This window comes from Leptodactylus fuscus, chromosome 5 (assembly GCF_031893055.1).
Source record: "Leptodactylus fuscus isolate aLepFus1 chromosome 5, aLepFus1.hap2, whole genome shotgun sequence".
Taxonomy (NCBI): Eukaryota; Metazoa; Chordata; class Amphibia; order Anura; family Leptodactylidae; genus Leptodactylus; species Leptodactylus fuscus.
The window spans coordinates 179048694-179066839 of record NC_134269.1 but is presented as its reverse complement, the minus strand read 5'-3'; the positions used below and the strand labels follow the sequence as shown (position 1 = coordinate 179066839).

Genomic DNA, 18146 nt, shown 5'->3' with positions numbered 1-18146 from the left:
CAGAGACAGCCAGTGTCAAAGCTCAGAATCACAACCCCTTGTATGCTTCTGCCTAACGCCGTCCTGCCGACAGTTCAGAGCCTAAATGCTTGGGACTGGTGGGGGCTAGGGAAAGAAATTCCTTCTGTGCCAATATCAGAGGAGCAGAACCTATTAATTGATGTAAAGAGTTGGACTTGTTGGAGCTATTGAAAGGTCCTCTTTAAATGAAAAGGTAGTGAGCTGTAGTACACTAGCACAACCATTTGTGCCACAGGATTCCTGGAACAGCTGGTTGGTGCCAGTTGCTTGGAACCCCAACATCTGGATACTGAGGATATCTATCGAAAATTACCTATAGCCTGGAAAGCCCTTATCATGCCAGACAAATGGGGAGAACTGCACATCTCTAAAGTCTAAGGGTACATTCATGTAAATGGATGTGAATGAACCCTAATTAAAGTGTAAGGAAAGACGCTACCCTAGAATCCTTAGGACAGTAATAATGCAGAAGAAAGATGCAGCAGTTCAACCCCACAAAATAACATATAAATACTAGTGGTTTGGGTGTGATTATAATAAGGTACTAGACTGATTCTATGGAAAGTCACAATTGTGTCATTGTCTTTCATTCTGCAGAGTTGTCCTCCAGTCTGGACTCATACAGGATATTCTTCGGCTGCTATTTTGTAGTTTAGAAGAGGGCTTTGGAATGATGGTTGAATTTGCTTGGTGTCTGCATTATATTGTGAGCAGGTAAGTCCAACTTAACCGCTTTCTAACAAAAAAGTGTAAGAAAACAACACCAGGTATGATTTGCTTTCTTGGGGTTACAGTGGTACACCATACAGTGTGCCAGTAATATTACATCTCCCCAAATCTTCTTATGTGTGAACCTGGCTTTTTGAACCTTGCACTGCCACATTCATATCTTTCCAATTTAATCATTTAATTTGCATAATATAATCAAAAATTAAGATGCAAAATTAAGACTGGGTTCACATCTGCATCAGTCTCCTTTGGAGACTCCATGACAGAGATGGCTGAAAAGCGACAGAAAAAAAGTCTTCTGTGCAGGACTTTATATTCCACTGCTTTCACTTTCAAAACCGCCAACACCATTATAGGCAATGTGGACTTCCAAGCTCCGTGCTTTAGTGGCCCAGATCTCCAACAATGGGGAGTCTGGTGCTAGTGTAAACTTAACTTCAGGGACCATAAATCCAATATCCTTATATAATAAGTGCATCAATACCACCAAACAATTAAGGGATTGTCCAAATTATATTTATATATATATATATATATATATATATATATATATATATATATATATATATATATATATATATGTGCGAGCCAGAACAAAAACCCTAAGATAAAAAATGAAAATTAACCCACTTTTTTTCTCCAGCGATCCAGAGCCAGTCTGATAGCTCTCTGACAGTCGTCCCGATCTCTGTTAACAAGTGGACAGCATGTAACAGCTGCAGATAAGCCACAATGGCAGTAGTATGGCACGTGACTACTGCGGCCATTGATTGCCTCCAGTGTTCACATGCTGTCTGTTTCTAAACAGAGATCGGGACGACTGTCAGAGAGCTATCATTGGGAAAAAGGAGAGGCAAGTACTGATTTATTTATTTTTAATCATTTAAAAACTTTGCCCACGACTCGTGGACAAGTTTTCAGCCATATATAGTTTGTGCAACATGGCACCCAGCATAAATCCTTGGCAGAACAAAGCATTAACACAAATCCACACAATTTTTCCTGCAGCATATGGAGCTGTAAAACCCTCTTCACTTGCTTATGTATTGTACTTTGTTACAAATTTCACCTTAATCTTATTACTTCATATCACTTCATTCTTTATTTCTTCTGTGACCACAAAAAATTTTTTTCGCTTTTTTTTCCTCTTTTTTTTTTTTTTTTAGCCAGGTGAATAATATTTTACTGATCTCTCAAGGTGTTTTATCCAAACTGATGGATTTGCTCATTAAGTTTGCTGATGTGGTTACCAGAACATCAATCCCAGGCATTGAACTGGTGAGTGCATTAAGTGATGGCCTAAATATTAAAGGTTTCTATCTGCCAGAAATGAAAGACACCTGCAGAATAAAAAATAGACTAGAATTTCACTCTCCTGCAATAGGAAGCGGTGCTCATCCCCCTCTGAATGTTCAGATATGTATAATTGACACTTAACCTGTTCAACTTATTTCTGTCGGCATGATCGTATGAGGGCTTGTAATACACATGTACAATATACTGCAATACTTTTTTTATGTATATTATACCCCCGGAATGGTTAAGTACTCCCTGTTCCAGACACCTAGATACCGTGGTTGACATTGATCACTGCATCTGAGAGGTTGATCTGCCAGAGTCGGAGCACTTTCCTTCTCCGGCAGCTAGTCCTGGTCCTGACTGTATTATACAGCTGAAACCCAGCAGTGATCGTGCAGGCGCAGCTCATTGCCTGCTGTATCCATGTGCTTTACTATTACAGCACTAACTATGAACTATATGCACAGTGCAATGTAATAGTATGATACAGAGCACAAAAGGGTTAAGGATATAGTTCATTTTAGCCTTCTTTTCATTCCCTTCTTAAAGGGCCATATATTGTACAGGGAATCGAGCGAACCCAAGTTCAAGTCCGTTTGTGGACAGCAAAAAAGAAAAAAAAAACAATAAGCCCTTATATGACTGTGTCAATAGAAATACGTTTATAGGTATGGTATGCTGCCTTTATGCCTACCAAGTGGCACATGTCAGGTCCTTCTTTCAGATGTCTTTGGAAATATTCCCAATGTATACTTCAGACAGACTCAACTATAAATGTGAACAGAGGCTAAACCAGTATATCGTAATAATAAAGCTAATCTAAAGTCTAAACTTTAAGTCATAATCTAAACTTAAAGTCATACTTAAGATCATTACCTGTGATATTGTCCCATTATAGACACTTATCTCCCATCCTGTTAATAGGAGATAAGTGTCCAATCATTGGGGGCTTGATGCCTTGGTTGACCGAAAGTCACCTTAAAACTTCCTTGTGAATGGAGGACCAGTGCATTCGCTTGACCAGCGTCCATTCACTTCTATGGGATGCAGTACTGCCAGAGATTACAGACATCTATAGAAGTGAATGGAGTGCTGGTCAAGCAAATGCACTGTCGCTGCATTCACAAGGAAGTTTTAGGGGGACTTTCAGTCCCTTGTCCTTCTAATCACCGGGGAACGCCAACAATTGGACACTTATCTCCTGTCCGGTGGATAGGGATAAAGTGTCCATAACAGGACAATCTTTTTTTAATATATTCTAAGTAGAGATGAGCGAATCAGCCGTTCCGAACAGCACGCTCCCATAGAAATGAATGGAAGCACCTGGCACGTACACTTTGCCCGCGAACGGTCGCCTGCCAGGTGCTTCCATTCATTTCTATGGGAGCGTGCTGTTCGGAACGGCTGATCCGAACAGTGTTCGCTCATCTCTAATTCTAAGTATATAAAATTTAAATATTAAAATCTGTTCTTCTCACAATACAGCTGATTTGTCCCATAGTGCGTTGCCTGGGAAATGTTCTAGTAGAAGTTGATTCTTTGGGGAACAAAATTCAGATTCAAGATGGCAGACTGCTTGTGGCGTTGTTTGTTCTTATGCAGCAATTCCAGAAAGAACATGCATTCATGGTAAAAGAGTGTCTGTGGACCCTTAATAACCTCACAGGTAAGATAGATGACAAGGATGCAAATGAAATATGATTGACATTTATGGATTGCACTGCAGCGTTCCTATGTGTGTGTGGGGGAGGGGCTTATTTAATGGTCCTCCTGATATCCCTAGTTTGTGTATATGATGCAATTACATATATAGACCAGTAGTATCGATATGCCGTTCATGGACGGTGGAAAGTGGTGTGGCATCCTCTATGTACTAATGGCTGCCCAGCATGTGATGACCTTATAGAATATTTAGTTTATCTTTATTTTAGGAAAATGATCTTATGATGCAACAGTAGACACGAGACTATATGAGGGGAAGATATTGTAGATGGTGATCTGGGGCTAAGTAATGAAACTGGGGGTGGAATGGATGGGAGAGGTGAGAACAGTAGGCTCTGAGGTCTGTGGTTTTAACAAACTTTGCAAATCAATAGTATAGATGATAATGAGAAACTTTTGAATAAATCTTATCGGATAAAGATGCTGCTTTCTTTTATTAGGCATATATATATTTTTTTTATGGGTCGTATTTTTGGAACATTTTTATAATATAGTGTATTTATGAATGCACTGTACAGACCTCTATAAGTTCTTCATTCACCGTGTAAGGTGATCCCTAAAGTAAATGATAAATTGTGTCTAATATAATTACAAATAATTATATATAAATGTAATGCAATGTAAATAATTTGTATATGAATGTAAGCCATTTGTGGTAAATTAATATGAATTTAACTTTCTCTGTTATTTTTTCCTTCTAGCGGATGATCCTGTTGTATGTTCTGCAGTGCTGCACTTACACTTGATGCCTGTTCTGTTGCAGCTCTTCAGTCATTCTAAGGATGTTATTGTGCTGGTAAGCCTTCTACAGACAGAAGCCCTGTATGCTCAGAAGTATGTGGACGTCCTTCCTAGTTATTGACTGCAGGTGTCACAGCCATAGGTGCAAATACCCAAATAGGTACAGTAAATGTTCTTAGGAGTGAGAGTGTCTACTCTAGAGGGGCGAATCACATTTAAGGATAGTCTGTCAGTAGGAAAATCGGTATCAAACTAATGCTAGTACCTTGTACGGTGGCTTTTACTCTCTCCAAAAATTACTCTCTTATTCTGCATTGCAGCTCCAGTTTCTTGAAAATTAGGGTTTTATTCTTATGCAAATTAGTTGAAAAGGACTTTAGGGTCTTCTTCAGTCTCTGCCCTGGATAACTGCTCCTAACTGCTGCCCAGCTCCTCTTCCCATTGCTTCAGTGACATCCCTCACTTTCTCAGACTTTGTCTACAATTAGGGAAGGATCCTATGGTAGCGGAGCCCCCTCATCCACCCTAGATGGAGTGGGACAGTCCCACATTTCGGATGTTCTCACCCTGTTCTGGGAGGCAGCCGGTGACTTCAACTCTATCTGTATCCTTAGGACACAGACAGAGGTTGAATACAATAGTGGAGCATGAAGCTATCAGTTCTGTGCTCCATTATCAGTCTGCGACGGTGAAGCGCTGGGAGCTCCAAGCTATAGCCAGAGCCCAGAGTCCATGGGAGCAGGGTTACACAAGTATTCCTTTTTTTTTTTTTTCTATAATATTGGTGTTCAATAAGCATGGGGCCTTATGTGGGGTAGTTAAGAGGAAATTAATCTATTAAAATGGCCCTGGTGCGGTGGATCCCTATTCACTTGATCAGTGGGCTTACCAGTGATTGGTTGGGGTTCCCTCCACCTATCTCAACTGCCCCCCCCATCCTGTGGCTAGAGAATAAATTGTAAACTTGGCTCAACTCCTTTAACGTCAAGAGTGAAATAGTCTTAAGATGATTTCTGATGACCATGTTGTCATTCAGCTTTCCTAAAAAGACATCTATATCTATGAAACAACCAAATGGCCTGTACTATTTTATGAGCCACCATGGATTACATCCACCATGTCATTTACGACATTTTATTTTTATTTATTTCTCTTACTTGTATTGTGCAGTCTTATTCTTTAGCTCTTCACAGACATTGCCATGACTTACTGTAGGGCTCACAATCTAAATTCTTGATCGGTGTGGAAGAAAACCAGAGTAAACCCAAACCATGGGGAGAACATGCAAACTCCATGCAACTGTGACACTTAGTTGGATTCAAAACCAAGACCCCAATACTGCAAGGCAACGGTACTAGCCACCATGTTGCCCATTTTATTACAAACTGTATTCCACTATTCGTGTTACCATCCTGGTCAGGATCTATGGCACTGTTCACCCTGACCAATAGACTGTATAGTAGGGAGGAACAAAGGGAATGTGCAACTCTGCAAGACAACTCAGTCCTTTAACATTCTGATAAATAAGTGACTATTCATTGGGGCAGTGTCATCTGTTTATTCTTTGGGAGACCAAGATCTTATTCTTTTTCTTCAAACATATTAAACTTTATAATGCCTGCAGGTCATCACTGTGTTATGTAACATAGCAGACTTTGGGCCTGCTTACTGTCAGCGTCTTCAAGAAAAAGACATCCTGTCCAGTGTCACTCGCTTGCTTGGCAGTGAAGATGTGCTTGTGACAATACGCTGCTTGGACTTGCTGAACATCTTCTTTCGTTACTGTCCAGAGGTACATAGGTCATTTTATAAAGCATTTGTATATTCATGTATACATTATTATTGTTGTTTATGTATATAGCACCATTAATTCCATGGTGCTGTACATTATTATATTAATTCCATGGTGCTGTACATTATTATATTAATTCCAAAACACATATACTAACAATGACTGACTGGCACAGTGGGGTAGAGGGCCCTGCCCGCGAGGGCTTACAATCTATGAGGGAAGAGGGATAGAGACAGTAGGTGAGGGGGGAGACAGTTCAGATGGTGGTGTGTTGGCAGTAGTGTTATTGGAGGTTGTAGGCCTTCTGGAATAGATGAGTCTTCAGGGCCTTCTTGAAGCTGGTGAAGCGAAAATAGTGTAGCGTGACCGCTCTGATGGTGGCCACTATTTTCGTTTATCAGATTGTGGGCAATTCATGCTGTTGGAAGTATCTGTTTGTATTAGCCCCTGATGATTCTCTATGAGAAGAAACGCGTAGGGAGGTTTATTTCACAGCTATATGGACAGTTTATGTAGTTCCATTGCTTTGTGGTTAGTGTTGGACCTGTGTAGGGATGTACTTAGACACTGATTCCTGGTGTGGTAATAGGCCAGTATCCTCAGGATAGGTGCTTGTGTGTCTGAAGGCTCATTATTGTACAGGTGAAGACACATTCTCTATTGCCACATTTGTAATGGTTCTTGACATATCTTTATGGTATAGGGAGTCAGACATTTTGGTTTGAGGGATATGACATCAACATTGATAGGATCATTTTCCCTTTTATTTCCCTCTTCCGAGGACCATAAAATACCATAGTGACATGTTTGGGCTTTTATTTAGAAAGTGCCACATACGGCCTTCCTGACTATAGTGAAGTGTGACATCTTCTATTGTGACCACTTATTTATTTTATTCATTCAATATAAAATACTGAAGTTTTAGAAGCTATATCGGGGTCTTCTATAATTTTAGTCTGTGAATCTGTTATAACTATGAAGGCAATATATCTTCAGTACTCAGTGATACTTGTTTCATCCTAGCTGCACTTTCATGTTGTGTAGCCATAACAAGATGACTATCTTTACATTGCCTTGTTAGTTTGATACGTTTCTGATTTTATTAAAAGATCCTACAATACACTATTATTGTTTGAGGAGGAATTTTGGACCAGATAGCCTCCTTCTAAATGGGTTTACCTGCTTAATAGCTATGGGACATGATGAGAGAACCTCCAAACTAGACTCCCATCTGTTACCGAAAAATAGAGCCATGAGCAACGTGGCTTTCAGTTCTTGAGGACCACAAACCGCTGAAACAGAATGAGTCTCAATCAAACGTTTTGACTCAAATCAAATCAAAAAATGCTTTATTGGCACGTCCGAATAGGTATTTGGCATTGCCAAAGCTAGTAAAGTGGGCGGGGGGGGGGGGGGGGGGGGTTGGGTGGGTGGTGGGTATGGGGGGGGGGGTTTGGGTTATAACAGTCCATGGAGTCTCATCTTCCTCTTCGTTGGTGACTGCTATATGGGGGGGGTTGGGGGCGGGGCGGTTGGTTTGGGGTATAACAGTCCGTGGAGTCTCATCTTCCTCTTCGTTGGTGACTGCTATATGGGGAGGTGGGGGTGGGGCGGGGCGGGTGTATTGGGATAAATATAACAGTCCATGGAGTCTCATCTTCCTCTTCGTTGGTGACTGCTATATGGGGGGGTTGGAGGTGGGGGTGGGGCGGGTGTATTGGGATAAATATAACAGTCCGTGGAGTCTCATCTTCCTCTTGTTTGGTGACAGCTGGACACGTATTGGGCAGCGATCTCCACAGTGGCCTCTTCTTCTCCAAGTAGGATGTAGAGTTTCCTCTTCTCGTCTGCAGATATGAAGTCTGGGATGTGGGCAGAGAGTCTTTGGTAGTAGACGGCCCTCACAGCTGAGTATTTGGTGCAGTGTAGCAGGAAGTGGGTCTCGTCTTCTAGGGCCCCCTGGTCACAGTGCTGGCACAGTCTGTTCTCCCGTGGCTTGTACGTCTGCCTGTATCGCCCCGTCTCTATCTCTAGGTTGTGGGCGCTCAGTCTGTACCGGCTCAGGGTCTGTCTGTGCTTGGGGTGGCGTATTCTCTCCAGGTAGGTGGCCATGGTGTAGTCCCTTTGTAGGGATTGGTACACGGTGAGTTTCTTGGAGTTATTTATTTGGTTTCTCCATTCTTCAATGTACCGCTCTCTGTTTGCCTCTGTGGTCGCCTTTATTTCGGCCTTGGTTATCATCTGTTGGTGTTTTTGGTTTGGTGGTTGGCTGCTGTTTGGGTGGTGAGTGTCTGGTTTGCTCAGGTGGCTTGGCCATGCTTGGTGGTGGTAGGAGTCGGGCTTGCTCCCCTGGATGTGTGCCTGGAAAGCTAGCGCCCTCTTCTGTATGGTGAGCCATAGGGGGAGTCTGCCTAGCTCTGCCCTGCAGGCTATGTTGGTGGTGTTGCGATGGACATGGAGCAGGTATTTGCAGAACTCCAGGTGGAAGTTCTCTGTTGGGCTGGAATCCCACTTTAACTGGTCTGGGTAGGTGGCTGGGCCCCAAACCTCGCTGCCATAGAGAAGGATCGGGGAGATGACAGCGTCAAATATCTTCAGCCAGACCCTCACCGGTGGTTTGAGGTGGTACAGTTGTCTTCTGATGGCGTAGAAGGTTCTGCAGGCTTTTGCTTTCAGGGTTTCTATTGCTGCTTTGAAGCTTCCTGATTGGCTGAGCTCCAGCCCCAGGTAGGTGTAGCTGTTGGTTTTCTCCAGTGTGGAGCCATTCAGTGTGAATTGTGGGGTGGTGGAGGCTTTATTTTGGCCCTTCTTCTGAAATACCATGATTTTGGTCTTCTTCTGGTTGATGGGTAGGGCCCATGTGGTGCTGAATTTTTCCAGCACTGACAGGCTTTCTTGGAGGTCTTTCTCGGTGGGGGCCAGGAGTAGGAGGTCATCGGCATACAGCAGGAACTTCACCTCTCGATTGTTCAGGGTGAGGCCTGGGATTGGTGAGGTCTCCAGGGCTGTAGCCAGTTCATTGATGTAGATGTTGAAGAGCGTTGGGCTCAGGCTACAGCCTTGTCTGACCCCTCGGGCCTGTTGGAAGTATGCGGTCCTTTTCCCATTCACCTTCACACTGCACTGGTTTCTGGAGTAAGAGCTCTTGATGACGTCGTACGTTCTTCCTCCTATTCCACTCTCTAGGAGTTTTAGAAGTAGGCCTGGGTGCCATACTGAATCAAACGCCTTCTTAAAGTCCACGAAGCAGGCGAATATCTTGCCTCTTCTGGTGTTGTGGACGTTCGTCTTGATGAGGCTGTGCAGGGTGTAGATATGGTCTGTGGTGCGGTGGTTTGGCATGAACCCTGCTTGGCTCTTGCTGAGGACCCCGTGTTGTGTGAGGAAGGTGAGGATTCTGTTATTGATGATGCTGTTGAACAGTTTCCCCAGCGTGCTGCTGACGCAGATCCCTCTGTAGTTGTTGGGGTCATATTGGTCCCCATTCTTGTAGATGGGGGTTATGAGCCCTTTGTTCCAGTCTTCGGGGAAGTGTCCAGCATTGAGCACGAGGGTGAATAGCTTTGCCAGTGCCGCGTGTATTGCTGGAGGGCTGTATTTGATCATCTCTGGTAGGATGCTGTCAGGGCTGCTGGCCTTTTTGCCTTTCAGCAGGGCAATTCTTTCCTGTATATCTTTTATAGTGATTGGCGAGTCCAGAGGGTTCTGGAAGTCTTTGATGACTTTCTCCATGTCCCTCAGTTTGGTGATTATCTGTTGCTGTTCTGGAGTTAGGTCTTCTTCTGGGATGTTTTTGTAGAGACCTCTGAAGTAGTTGAGCCAGATATTGCCATTTTGGATGTGGAGAGTTTTTCTTGGGCTTTGTGCCCATGTGGTGCCAGGTCTCCCAGAATGAGCTGTCCTGGAGGGAGTACTCTAGTTGCTCTATTTTGTGGGAGAGGTATCTCTGTTTCTTCTCTCTGAGGGTGCCCTTGTATTGCTTGCATAGATTGTTGTAGGCTTCCCTCACCTCCTTGTTGTTGGGGTCCCTGTGTTTTTGGTTGGAGGCTGTTCTTAGGGTATGGCGTAGTGCTCTGCAGTCGAACCATTTGTGGGACTGTTTGTTGGTTTGTCTTATTGGTTTGGTTCGTTTCAGGCCTGCTAGTTCTGCGGTGGTCAGTAGGATGTACTTGAGATCCTTCACAGCTCTAGTGATTCCCTGTTGGTCTGGCTGTGTTTGTATGGAAGTTTGTGAGCAGTGTCTTGATTTCGGGTCGGTTGATTGCGTTGGTATATTCTATGGCCTGGTGGTTGGCCCATTTGAAGTGTCTTGGTAGGTTGTAGAGGCCGGACTGTTGGGGCTCATGTGCGGGTGTTTTGTTCATGGTTCTCATGTATAGTAGGATCTGGTTGTGGTCTGATAGATGGGAGTCAGGTGCGATTGTGAAGTCTTCAATGTCTGACAGGTCTGCGTCTGTAATGGCATAGTCCACCACGCTGTTGCCCACTTGAGAGTTTAGTGTGAAGCGTCCTCTGGGATCGCCTGTGGTACGTCCGTTTATTATGTACAGTCCTAGGCTTCGGCACATGTTCAGCAGTTGTCTCCCACTCTTGTTCACAATTTTGTCTTGGCTGTTTCTTCTTGTCTGTGTGGGTTCTGGGTGGTGGATCTCACTACCGTGCATATGTGGGTTGTCGTCAGGGGGCAGGTAGTCTAACTCTGTGCCTGTCCTTGCATTCAGGTCTCCGCATATTAGTACTCTGCCTTTGGGTTGGAAGTGGACAGCTTCCCTTTGTAGGACCTCGTAAGTGTCGGGGTGGTGGTAGGGGGACCCTGGTGGGGGCATATATACTGCACAGAGATAGATGTCCTGCTGGCCGCTGAGGATGGAGCTGCTTATTTTTATCCATATGTGATTGGTTCCACGTTTGGTAGCTTTTACGTGTTCTTTGAGCTCCTCCTTGTACCATATTAGTATGCCTCCTGAGTGGCGGCCATGTTTGGTGGTCTTATTTTTCTGGGCGGGCACTGAGAGTTCCTTGTAGCCCATGGGTGTTAGGGACTCGTCATCTGCCCGGGTCCATGTCTCTAGGAGGATTTGAATGTCTATGTTTTTTAGTCTGTCTATGAAGTCTGGATCTTTTGGTTTAGATCCAAAGGCTGAGGCGTTCATCCCTTGTATGTTCCAACTACTGATAGTTAGTGATTTCATCTTCAGTGTGTAAACCTTGTAATGAGCTGTCCTGCAGAGGACGGGCTGGGTTCTTGGTTGGTTGCAGTGTGGCCAGGTATTGGTTTATGTGTATTGCTGTTGTGGCCATTGTAGTGACCGCATGCTCTATTCTCTTTATTGTCTCTATGTCGGTGCTCTGGGTTGCTCTGGTTGGCTTTTTCTTGATAGGTGACCTCTTTGGGGGGTTTTGTCTTGGATATTGGCGGTTGTCTGGTATTATTTCCATGACTCTTTGTTTTGTTTGTTGTCTAGGCCCGGGGGCTCTGTTGAGCACTAAGTCTTTGAATTCCTTCGCTAGGAGGCTGACGCCATGTTTATTGAGGTGTTTGTCATCATATAGGTGACGCTTATCTATGGAGGGGTGTTGTGCCAGGGTGATGCCTGGTGTTTGTCTGATTCTGGTCGCCAGCTCTTTGTTGATCCCCATGATGGTAGCTTCAGAGACTCAGAGAGGAATAGCAAGAGTACCAAATGTAATATGATTGTAGCATGTTATATTACGTGTCATATTATGCAGTGGGAGTATACAACAACAAAGCGAGTGACTTGTAGGCATTATGCCTGATCCCGCACAGGGTCCATTTGTCCTTCCATAATACTGTTAGCAGAGACTTAGGAATACAGTCGAATTTTTTATTTTTTTTTATAGTACTTTTTGACAATGATGTAATACATAATTGTTTTTCTTAGGCTGAAAGAGACATCCTTGTGCATTGTGTATTACAAGTTCCAGAAATTCATAAGGATCACCCTGAGGTTCAGCAGCGACTGGAAACAATCCAGCATTACTGTAAGCCAAAGGTGGGAATTTATTTACATCCATTCATTGCTCTAAAGCAGGGGTGGACAATTAATTTTCCCATGGGGCCACATAAGAAATTGAAACTATTCTAGAGGGCCATGCGCGCCATGGCAAATTTAGCTCCACCCACTTCTATGTTGACTCCACCCATTCTCAATCATCTTTTCATGTGCCCCCACAAAGTATAATCCTCCTACAGTCACCCATACATTATATGCCCCCCCACGTTATAATGTTCCCTTCCAACTGCCCCACAGTATTAAGTCCCTCTCCTAGTGCTCCAGTTTAAACTGGTGGAAAATAGAGGGGGACATTAAACTCGGGCAGCTGGAAGCAACAATTAAAGAGGACCTTTCATCAGATCGGGCACATGCAGTTCTATATACTGCTGGAAAGCTGACAGTGCGCTGAATTCAGCGCACTGTCGGCTTTCCCAATCTGTGCCCCGGGTAAAGTGCTATCGGTCCCGGTACCGTAGCGCTTTACAGTCAGAAGGGCGTTTCTGACACTTAGCCAGAGATGCCCTGCTGCCCAGCAGCGCCTATCACGCTGTACTGTGTGAGCGGAGAGGAACGCCCCCTCCCTCTGCTCACACAGCTCGTCCATAGACGAGTATTATCAGGAGAGGAGGGGGCGTTCCTCCCCACTCCACAGTACAGCGCGATAGGCGTTGCTGGGCAGAAGGGCGTCCCCGGCTAAGTTTTAGTTTCATGTCCCCCTCCATTTCTCTACCAGTTTAATAACCCCCTTTATCTGCTCCCTCCATCCATCCCTGCCATTTCATCTGTCCCCCTCTCCCCCAGTTTAATGTCCCCCCCCCCCATCTGCCCCCAGTATAACATTCCCTCTAGGTTACTGACACACACTCTCCACCCTGCATCTCACATCCCCCTCCTTTAGGGTCAGAGACCTCATGAAATAACTACCATCTTACCAATGATCTTCTCCATAACAGAAATTTGTATTTTATTTAACAAAGTTTGCAAACTAACTTTCAAATTTCCTTTCAGATAGAAGATGGAAACGGAGGACTTCTCCCATGAAATAAAGAGCAGATGGAGAAGCAGAGTCTCTGCACGGTGCAGTTTTCAGACACTTTTTATTCAGATCACATAATAATGGATCGTATTTTTGTAATAAAGTTATGTTCAACTTTGTAGACTGCTGGATTCCTTTCTTACATAAAGCACAGTCACATAGGCGTTAATTTCCTCTCCTGCTTCAGTTCCCATGAAGGCAGACGCACTTGTTTCCTTCAGATGAGCTGTGTGAATAAGCTTCATGGTTTGCTGTTCACAACAGATTCCAGGGCTCTGGCTACTTGGTCGGCTGACTGATTATGAAGGGGGATGCTCACTTCTTTTCCAAAATCTAAAATGAAGTATTTATAGGAATTACAATCAATCACTTAAGCCCTAAAGGGGTATTCTTACCTCAACAGATAGAAATAATTACTCCCCATTCCAACTCCTACGGCAAGTGTAGTGCTGCTCTATGCGGTTCTTGTAACTCCCATATAGGAAAATGGGAAATTTGCAAACAGTGTAGCACAACTGAGCTAAGCTGAAACGGTAAAGATTTGGTACGCAGTTTCCATATCTGCCATTCTTCTCTATGGGGGTTACGGCAACAGCATAGAGCATGTGATCTGGGGGGGAAAGGATGATTGTAAACTCATCGCAGGAACTGGGTCTGCTGTGTAAACCTGCAGAGATCAGTGGCTATTGCCCCAGCTCAGTGTGCACCATGTTTAAATCCTGACATCTGCCTTAATAGTATCGTGAATTTCAGTATTAACTAAGTATTGTACTTTACTGATTTAGGCATTGTTCTTTAATCACCATTTTCTTCCTCTTGTCTCTGCATTCAGTAATCTCTGACTGTACACAGACAGATCAATTTACAATGAGATCTAAGGGGAGGAGGAAGGGAGAGAGAGACATGATGAGATGGTCCACAGCATGTATTAATTTCTCATACATCAGGACTGGATAGTTCACCTGAAGTCACTCCTGCTCTGTTGCAAAGTAAAAATATTTCGTTTTCCATTTGTAGCCTTTGGCTCAAAAAAAAACGCAAAATAAAAAAAAATAAAGCTGCATTTCTGCAATGTGGGACCTTAGCCTAAAGTTATCTTTCTGCCTCCAGGAGCTGTCTTTCTCCCCTTCCTCTCTCTGTACACTGCTACTGACTACTGCTTGAGGCTACGGCCCACGGGGTGTCCTGCAGTAAAAAAGCGTTGCAGTAAAAACCGCGGTGGCAATGCATTGTGGTTCTTCCTGCAGAGCTTTCCTCTGCGGACTTTCTGTTTCAACTATACCTATGGAGAAACCGCCAGCTTTTCTGTAGGTATGATTAACATGCTACTATTTCCAAAACTGCGGTGATTTTGGAAATCGTGGAGTGTTCGCATCACAGTTTTAACCATGAAATGGGCATGGGATTTCCTAAAATCCCATACACTTTGCCTTGATTGTAAAATCCCACGATTTTTCCCACAGCGTTTCCGCTACATGGGGCCCTGGCCTGAAGCAGACTTTGCCATGGATTTAATTCATATAGAGAAAGGAAAAAATAAATGAAACAAGGGAATTTATCTTTATTACTCCGTTTACAATCAGCATAATCTATATTACGTTAGGTGGCCAGAATGAAAATTGTAGGATATAATACCTTTCCTAAAATATAGATAGTGACATAGAAGTGTGTGGGGGGGGTGGTGATACATTCGCTTAGGGCTAGTTCACAAGTAAAAACCGCCTGGCTTATTTTGGTCCTGAAAAAACAAAACAATTTCCCCTCCCATAAAGTGAATGAACTGTAAAAAAAAAAAACCAAAAAAAAACCCCGCTAGGTTTAAAAAAAATAGTAAAAAAAAATAATAATATGATAGGCGTTTTTCACCTCCCATTCACTTCTATTGCTTTCCCCAGGCAGAATCCACCTGAAGAAAGGTCATATCGCTTTTTTCTGCTAGCAGTTTTCATAGACCACCATTGTATTGAGGCAGATTTTGAGGCGAAATCTGCTGTCAAAATCTGCCTCATTGCCCCCATGTGAACTAGCCCTAAAAATGGATTTCCCCAAGACTTTTTAATTACATATCATTAGGATAGGTCATCAGTTGAAGATCAGTGGGTGTTCAACACCTATGATCCCATCAGCTGTTTGAAGTGGCAGATCCACTCATTGGTCAAATGGCCTGTTGGCAGGTCAGTCTCATTCAAGTGAATGGACTGAGCTGTAATAACAAGGACAAAGATATATAGCCGTCCAGTGCTAGGTAAGTAGTGAAAGCACCAATGCTCATCACAATCTCCTCAAACAACTGATCGGATCCTGGGAGTCGGGCTCTTGCCGATGATCAATTAATGGCCTATCCTAAGGACAACATTGCTTTCATAAAGGAGTTAGAAACCTATATATACCTATATACCTAACAGCCAGTATTATTTTTGTTGTCGCCTTTCAAAAGCCTTAACTTCATGTGGAAAAAGTTGTATTTTGGAATAGTTTTACCATATAATGGATTGCAAAATGGCAAAACTATTTTAGGGGTGGAAATAGAAAAAAAAAAAAAAAAGCTATCACTGCATTTTGGGTAATTTTTTACAGTATTAAATACAACTACATTATAGCATTTATTCTGCTGGTCAGCCAAATTACAACAATAGCAAATTTTGGTTTTATGCTTTACTACTTTCAAGAGAAAATTTATTCTGAAGAATTACTTTGCATTGACATTTTGACAGCGATAACTTTTATATTTAGTTACATTTTTTTTTTCAATGTAATGTAGCTTTTATGTGAAAATATTTTAATACTGATTAAATAGTTTATTTCGAAATGCAAAGGTGACGCTGTGTTCACACCAGTTCGGTCTCCGTACTCAGGTCTCCGTCTTCTGCCGGCATAAGAAGGAAACCTGTCAGACCGTGTGCGTTTTATGCTCTCCACGGTGAAAGTTTTTTTTTTTTTTTTTTAAACCGGACACAAAGTCCTGCATGTCCGGTTAAAAAAACAAAACTGTTTCGCCACGGAGAGCATAAAACGCTCACGGCCGACACTTTTCAACCCCATTCAAATGAATGGGCTTGAAAAATGCCTGCAGGTTTCGGGCAGGAAACGGAAACCTGTATAACAGAGACCCGGGCGCAGATGTGAACGAGCCCTGAGGATGATTTAAATGTAATTCTTATTTATTCACTTTTACAGTGACTGTTAGTGCCATAATGTAATCTTACTGTGAGAAAATTAACTTGTAATCTGCATGCAAGTGAGCGTTGTGGTATCCACATCTGCCAGAGCACCTATTGGGTCCCATCTTGGACTACAGAAGATATGGCCAGTGTGCTACCACCATTCTTACTGTAGGCCCTTTACCTTCCATATACTCACCATATCTTGCCCACAGTTTGGGCTGAACTTCTGAACATTCTCTGATCAGGATAGGAAATTCTGGATTAGCCTTCTTCAGTGTTACATAGTTCTGTTCAATGAAATCTCTGGGTAAAAAGAAGGAAAATTACATGAAACCATTACTATAACTCTGTGTTCCATGCAGAAATTTTAAATTTGTTTTCCTACTATGGAATGAAGTGCAAAAACTGCATCTTAAAAATAAAATGATTGTTAATTATACAATAATTGAGATTGTTTACTAAAATGCAGTTTGTTGCATATTTACATTCTCAGTAATACAATTACTAGATTAGAGGAGCTTTACTGCTTCTGTCTGACCATGGCTGTCAGCTGTTTCTGAAACAGTCAGTCGGGTTGTGGAAAAATAGAGGAGTTTGGCCACCGACTCCACAGCCCTGTTAAAGGGGTTGTACAGGATTTTGAAAATCCCAGTATTACTATTGTGGCCAGCCACAGAATGGTCTCAATAGCACCATTACTATGGCAGTCCTGGAGCTTGGAGAAGAATCCCTACGGCCATATCAACTGGACGGCTTCTGCAATCTCAGCACGTAGGAGCTGTTTGATAAGTCAGCGCCTGAGGGGGCGCCATGTTTGTATGGTGTCCTGGCATCTGCTGTACATGTAGGTGCGCACATAAGGCTCACAATAGTAATATACGTGAAACTATTTTTTTGGTAAATTTGCCTTTATAGACATCTAAGGGGTTATTGTGACATCTTCATACTGCTGTCTAACACTGGGGCTGAAAGGAATTAATGGTTAACCCTTGATACTCTGACAATGTCATTATTTTATCTATTGTGCTTACTTATACAGGGCCATGATATTCTATAACTAACCCATATAGGACTCCCAATCTAAATTCCCCTTGGAGTGTGGGAGGAATCCAGAATACCTGGCGGAAACACAGAGAGAACATACAGACTCCTGGCAGATGTTGTCACTGTCTGGATAGAAACCTAGGACTGCAGCACTGCCAGGCTTCAGCACTAACCACTCAGCCTTCATTGGAAAGGCCTGGAGGATTCTGCCTTGTGGGGGCCCTGGAAGACGAGATGTGTGACTAGAAGTCCCAGCAAGCCTCACAAGCTGCCTTTATAATGCACAGTATGAGAACAGCTCGGCTCACTGCAGCAATGACCCACTAGTGTCTATAGTGACATTGGCAGGAAGGTGACCTTAGTAAGCAGGCTGTTCCGGCTGAGCACACCACATGGCACCTCCCGCAGCCCTCACCCTTACCTGACCCCCTGGCTGCCCGCTGACTTCTGGCACAGGTGAATTCTGATCTCTCTCACATTCCTGCTCAGCTTTGCGCCGATGTTTCTCACTATGGTAGCCGCCATCTTTCCTAGAATAACGCTAATCGCGCCAACCAATCACAGCTAGCAAGACTTGTAAT

The 18146-nt window shown here is 43.3% G+C and overlaps 2 protein-coding genes across 2 annotated transcripts in view; one reads left to right on the top strand and one right to left on the bottom strand.

Moving 5' to 3' along the window:
• Positions 1 to 13435, top strand: part of TMCO6 (transmembrane and coiled-coil domains 6) — a 25747-nt gene extending 12312 nt beyond the window's left edge. The window contains exons 8-14 of the mRNA XM_075274780.1: positions 619 to 735; positions 1917 to 2028; positions 3535 to 3715; positions 4473 to 4567; positions 6137 to 6304; positions 12208 to 12318; positions 13330 to 13435. Of these exons, the coding sequence (XP_075130881.1) occupies positions 619 to 735; positions 1917 to 2028; positions 3535 to 3715; positions 4473 to 4567; positions 6137 to 6304; positions 12208 to 12318; positions 13330 to 13362 (817 nt within the window). The 3' untranslated portion in view covers positions 13363 to 13435. The remainder of the gene's footprint in view (positions 1 to 618; positions 736 to 1916; positions 2029 to 3534; positions 3716 to 4472; positions 4568 to 6136; positions 6305 to 12207; positions 12319 to 13329) is intronic.
• NDUFA2 (NADH:ubiquinone oxidoreductase subunit A2) lies at positions 13400 to 18146 on the bottom strand. The gene is made up of 3 exons (XM_075274786.1): positions 17987 to 18146; positions 16718 to 16824; positions 13400 to 13690 (listed from the first exon to the last, which is right to left on the bottom strand). Exons 1-3 carry the CDS (start codon positions 18088 to 18090, stop codon positions 13599 to 13601), a joined length of 303 nt encoding a protein of 100 aa, XP_075130887.1. The 5' UTR covers positions 18091 to 18146; the 3' UTR covers positions 13400 to 13598.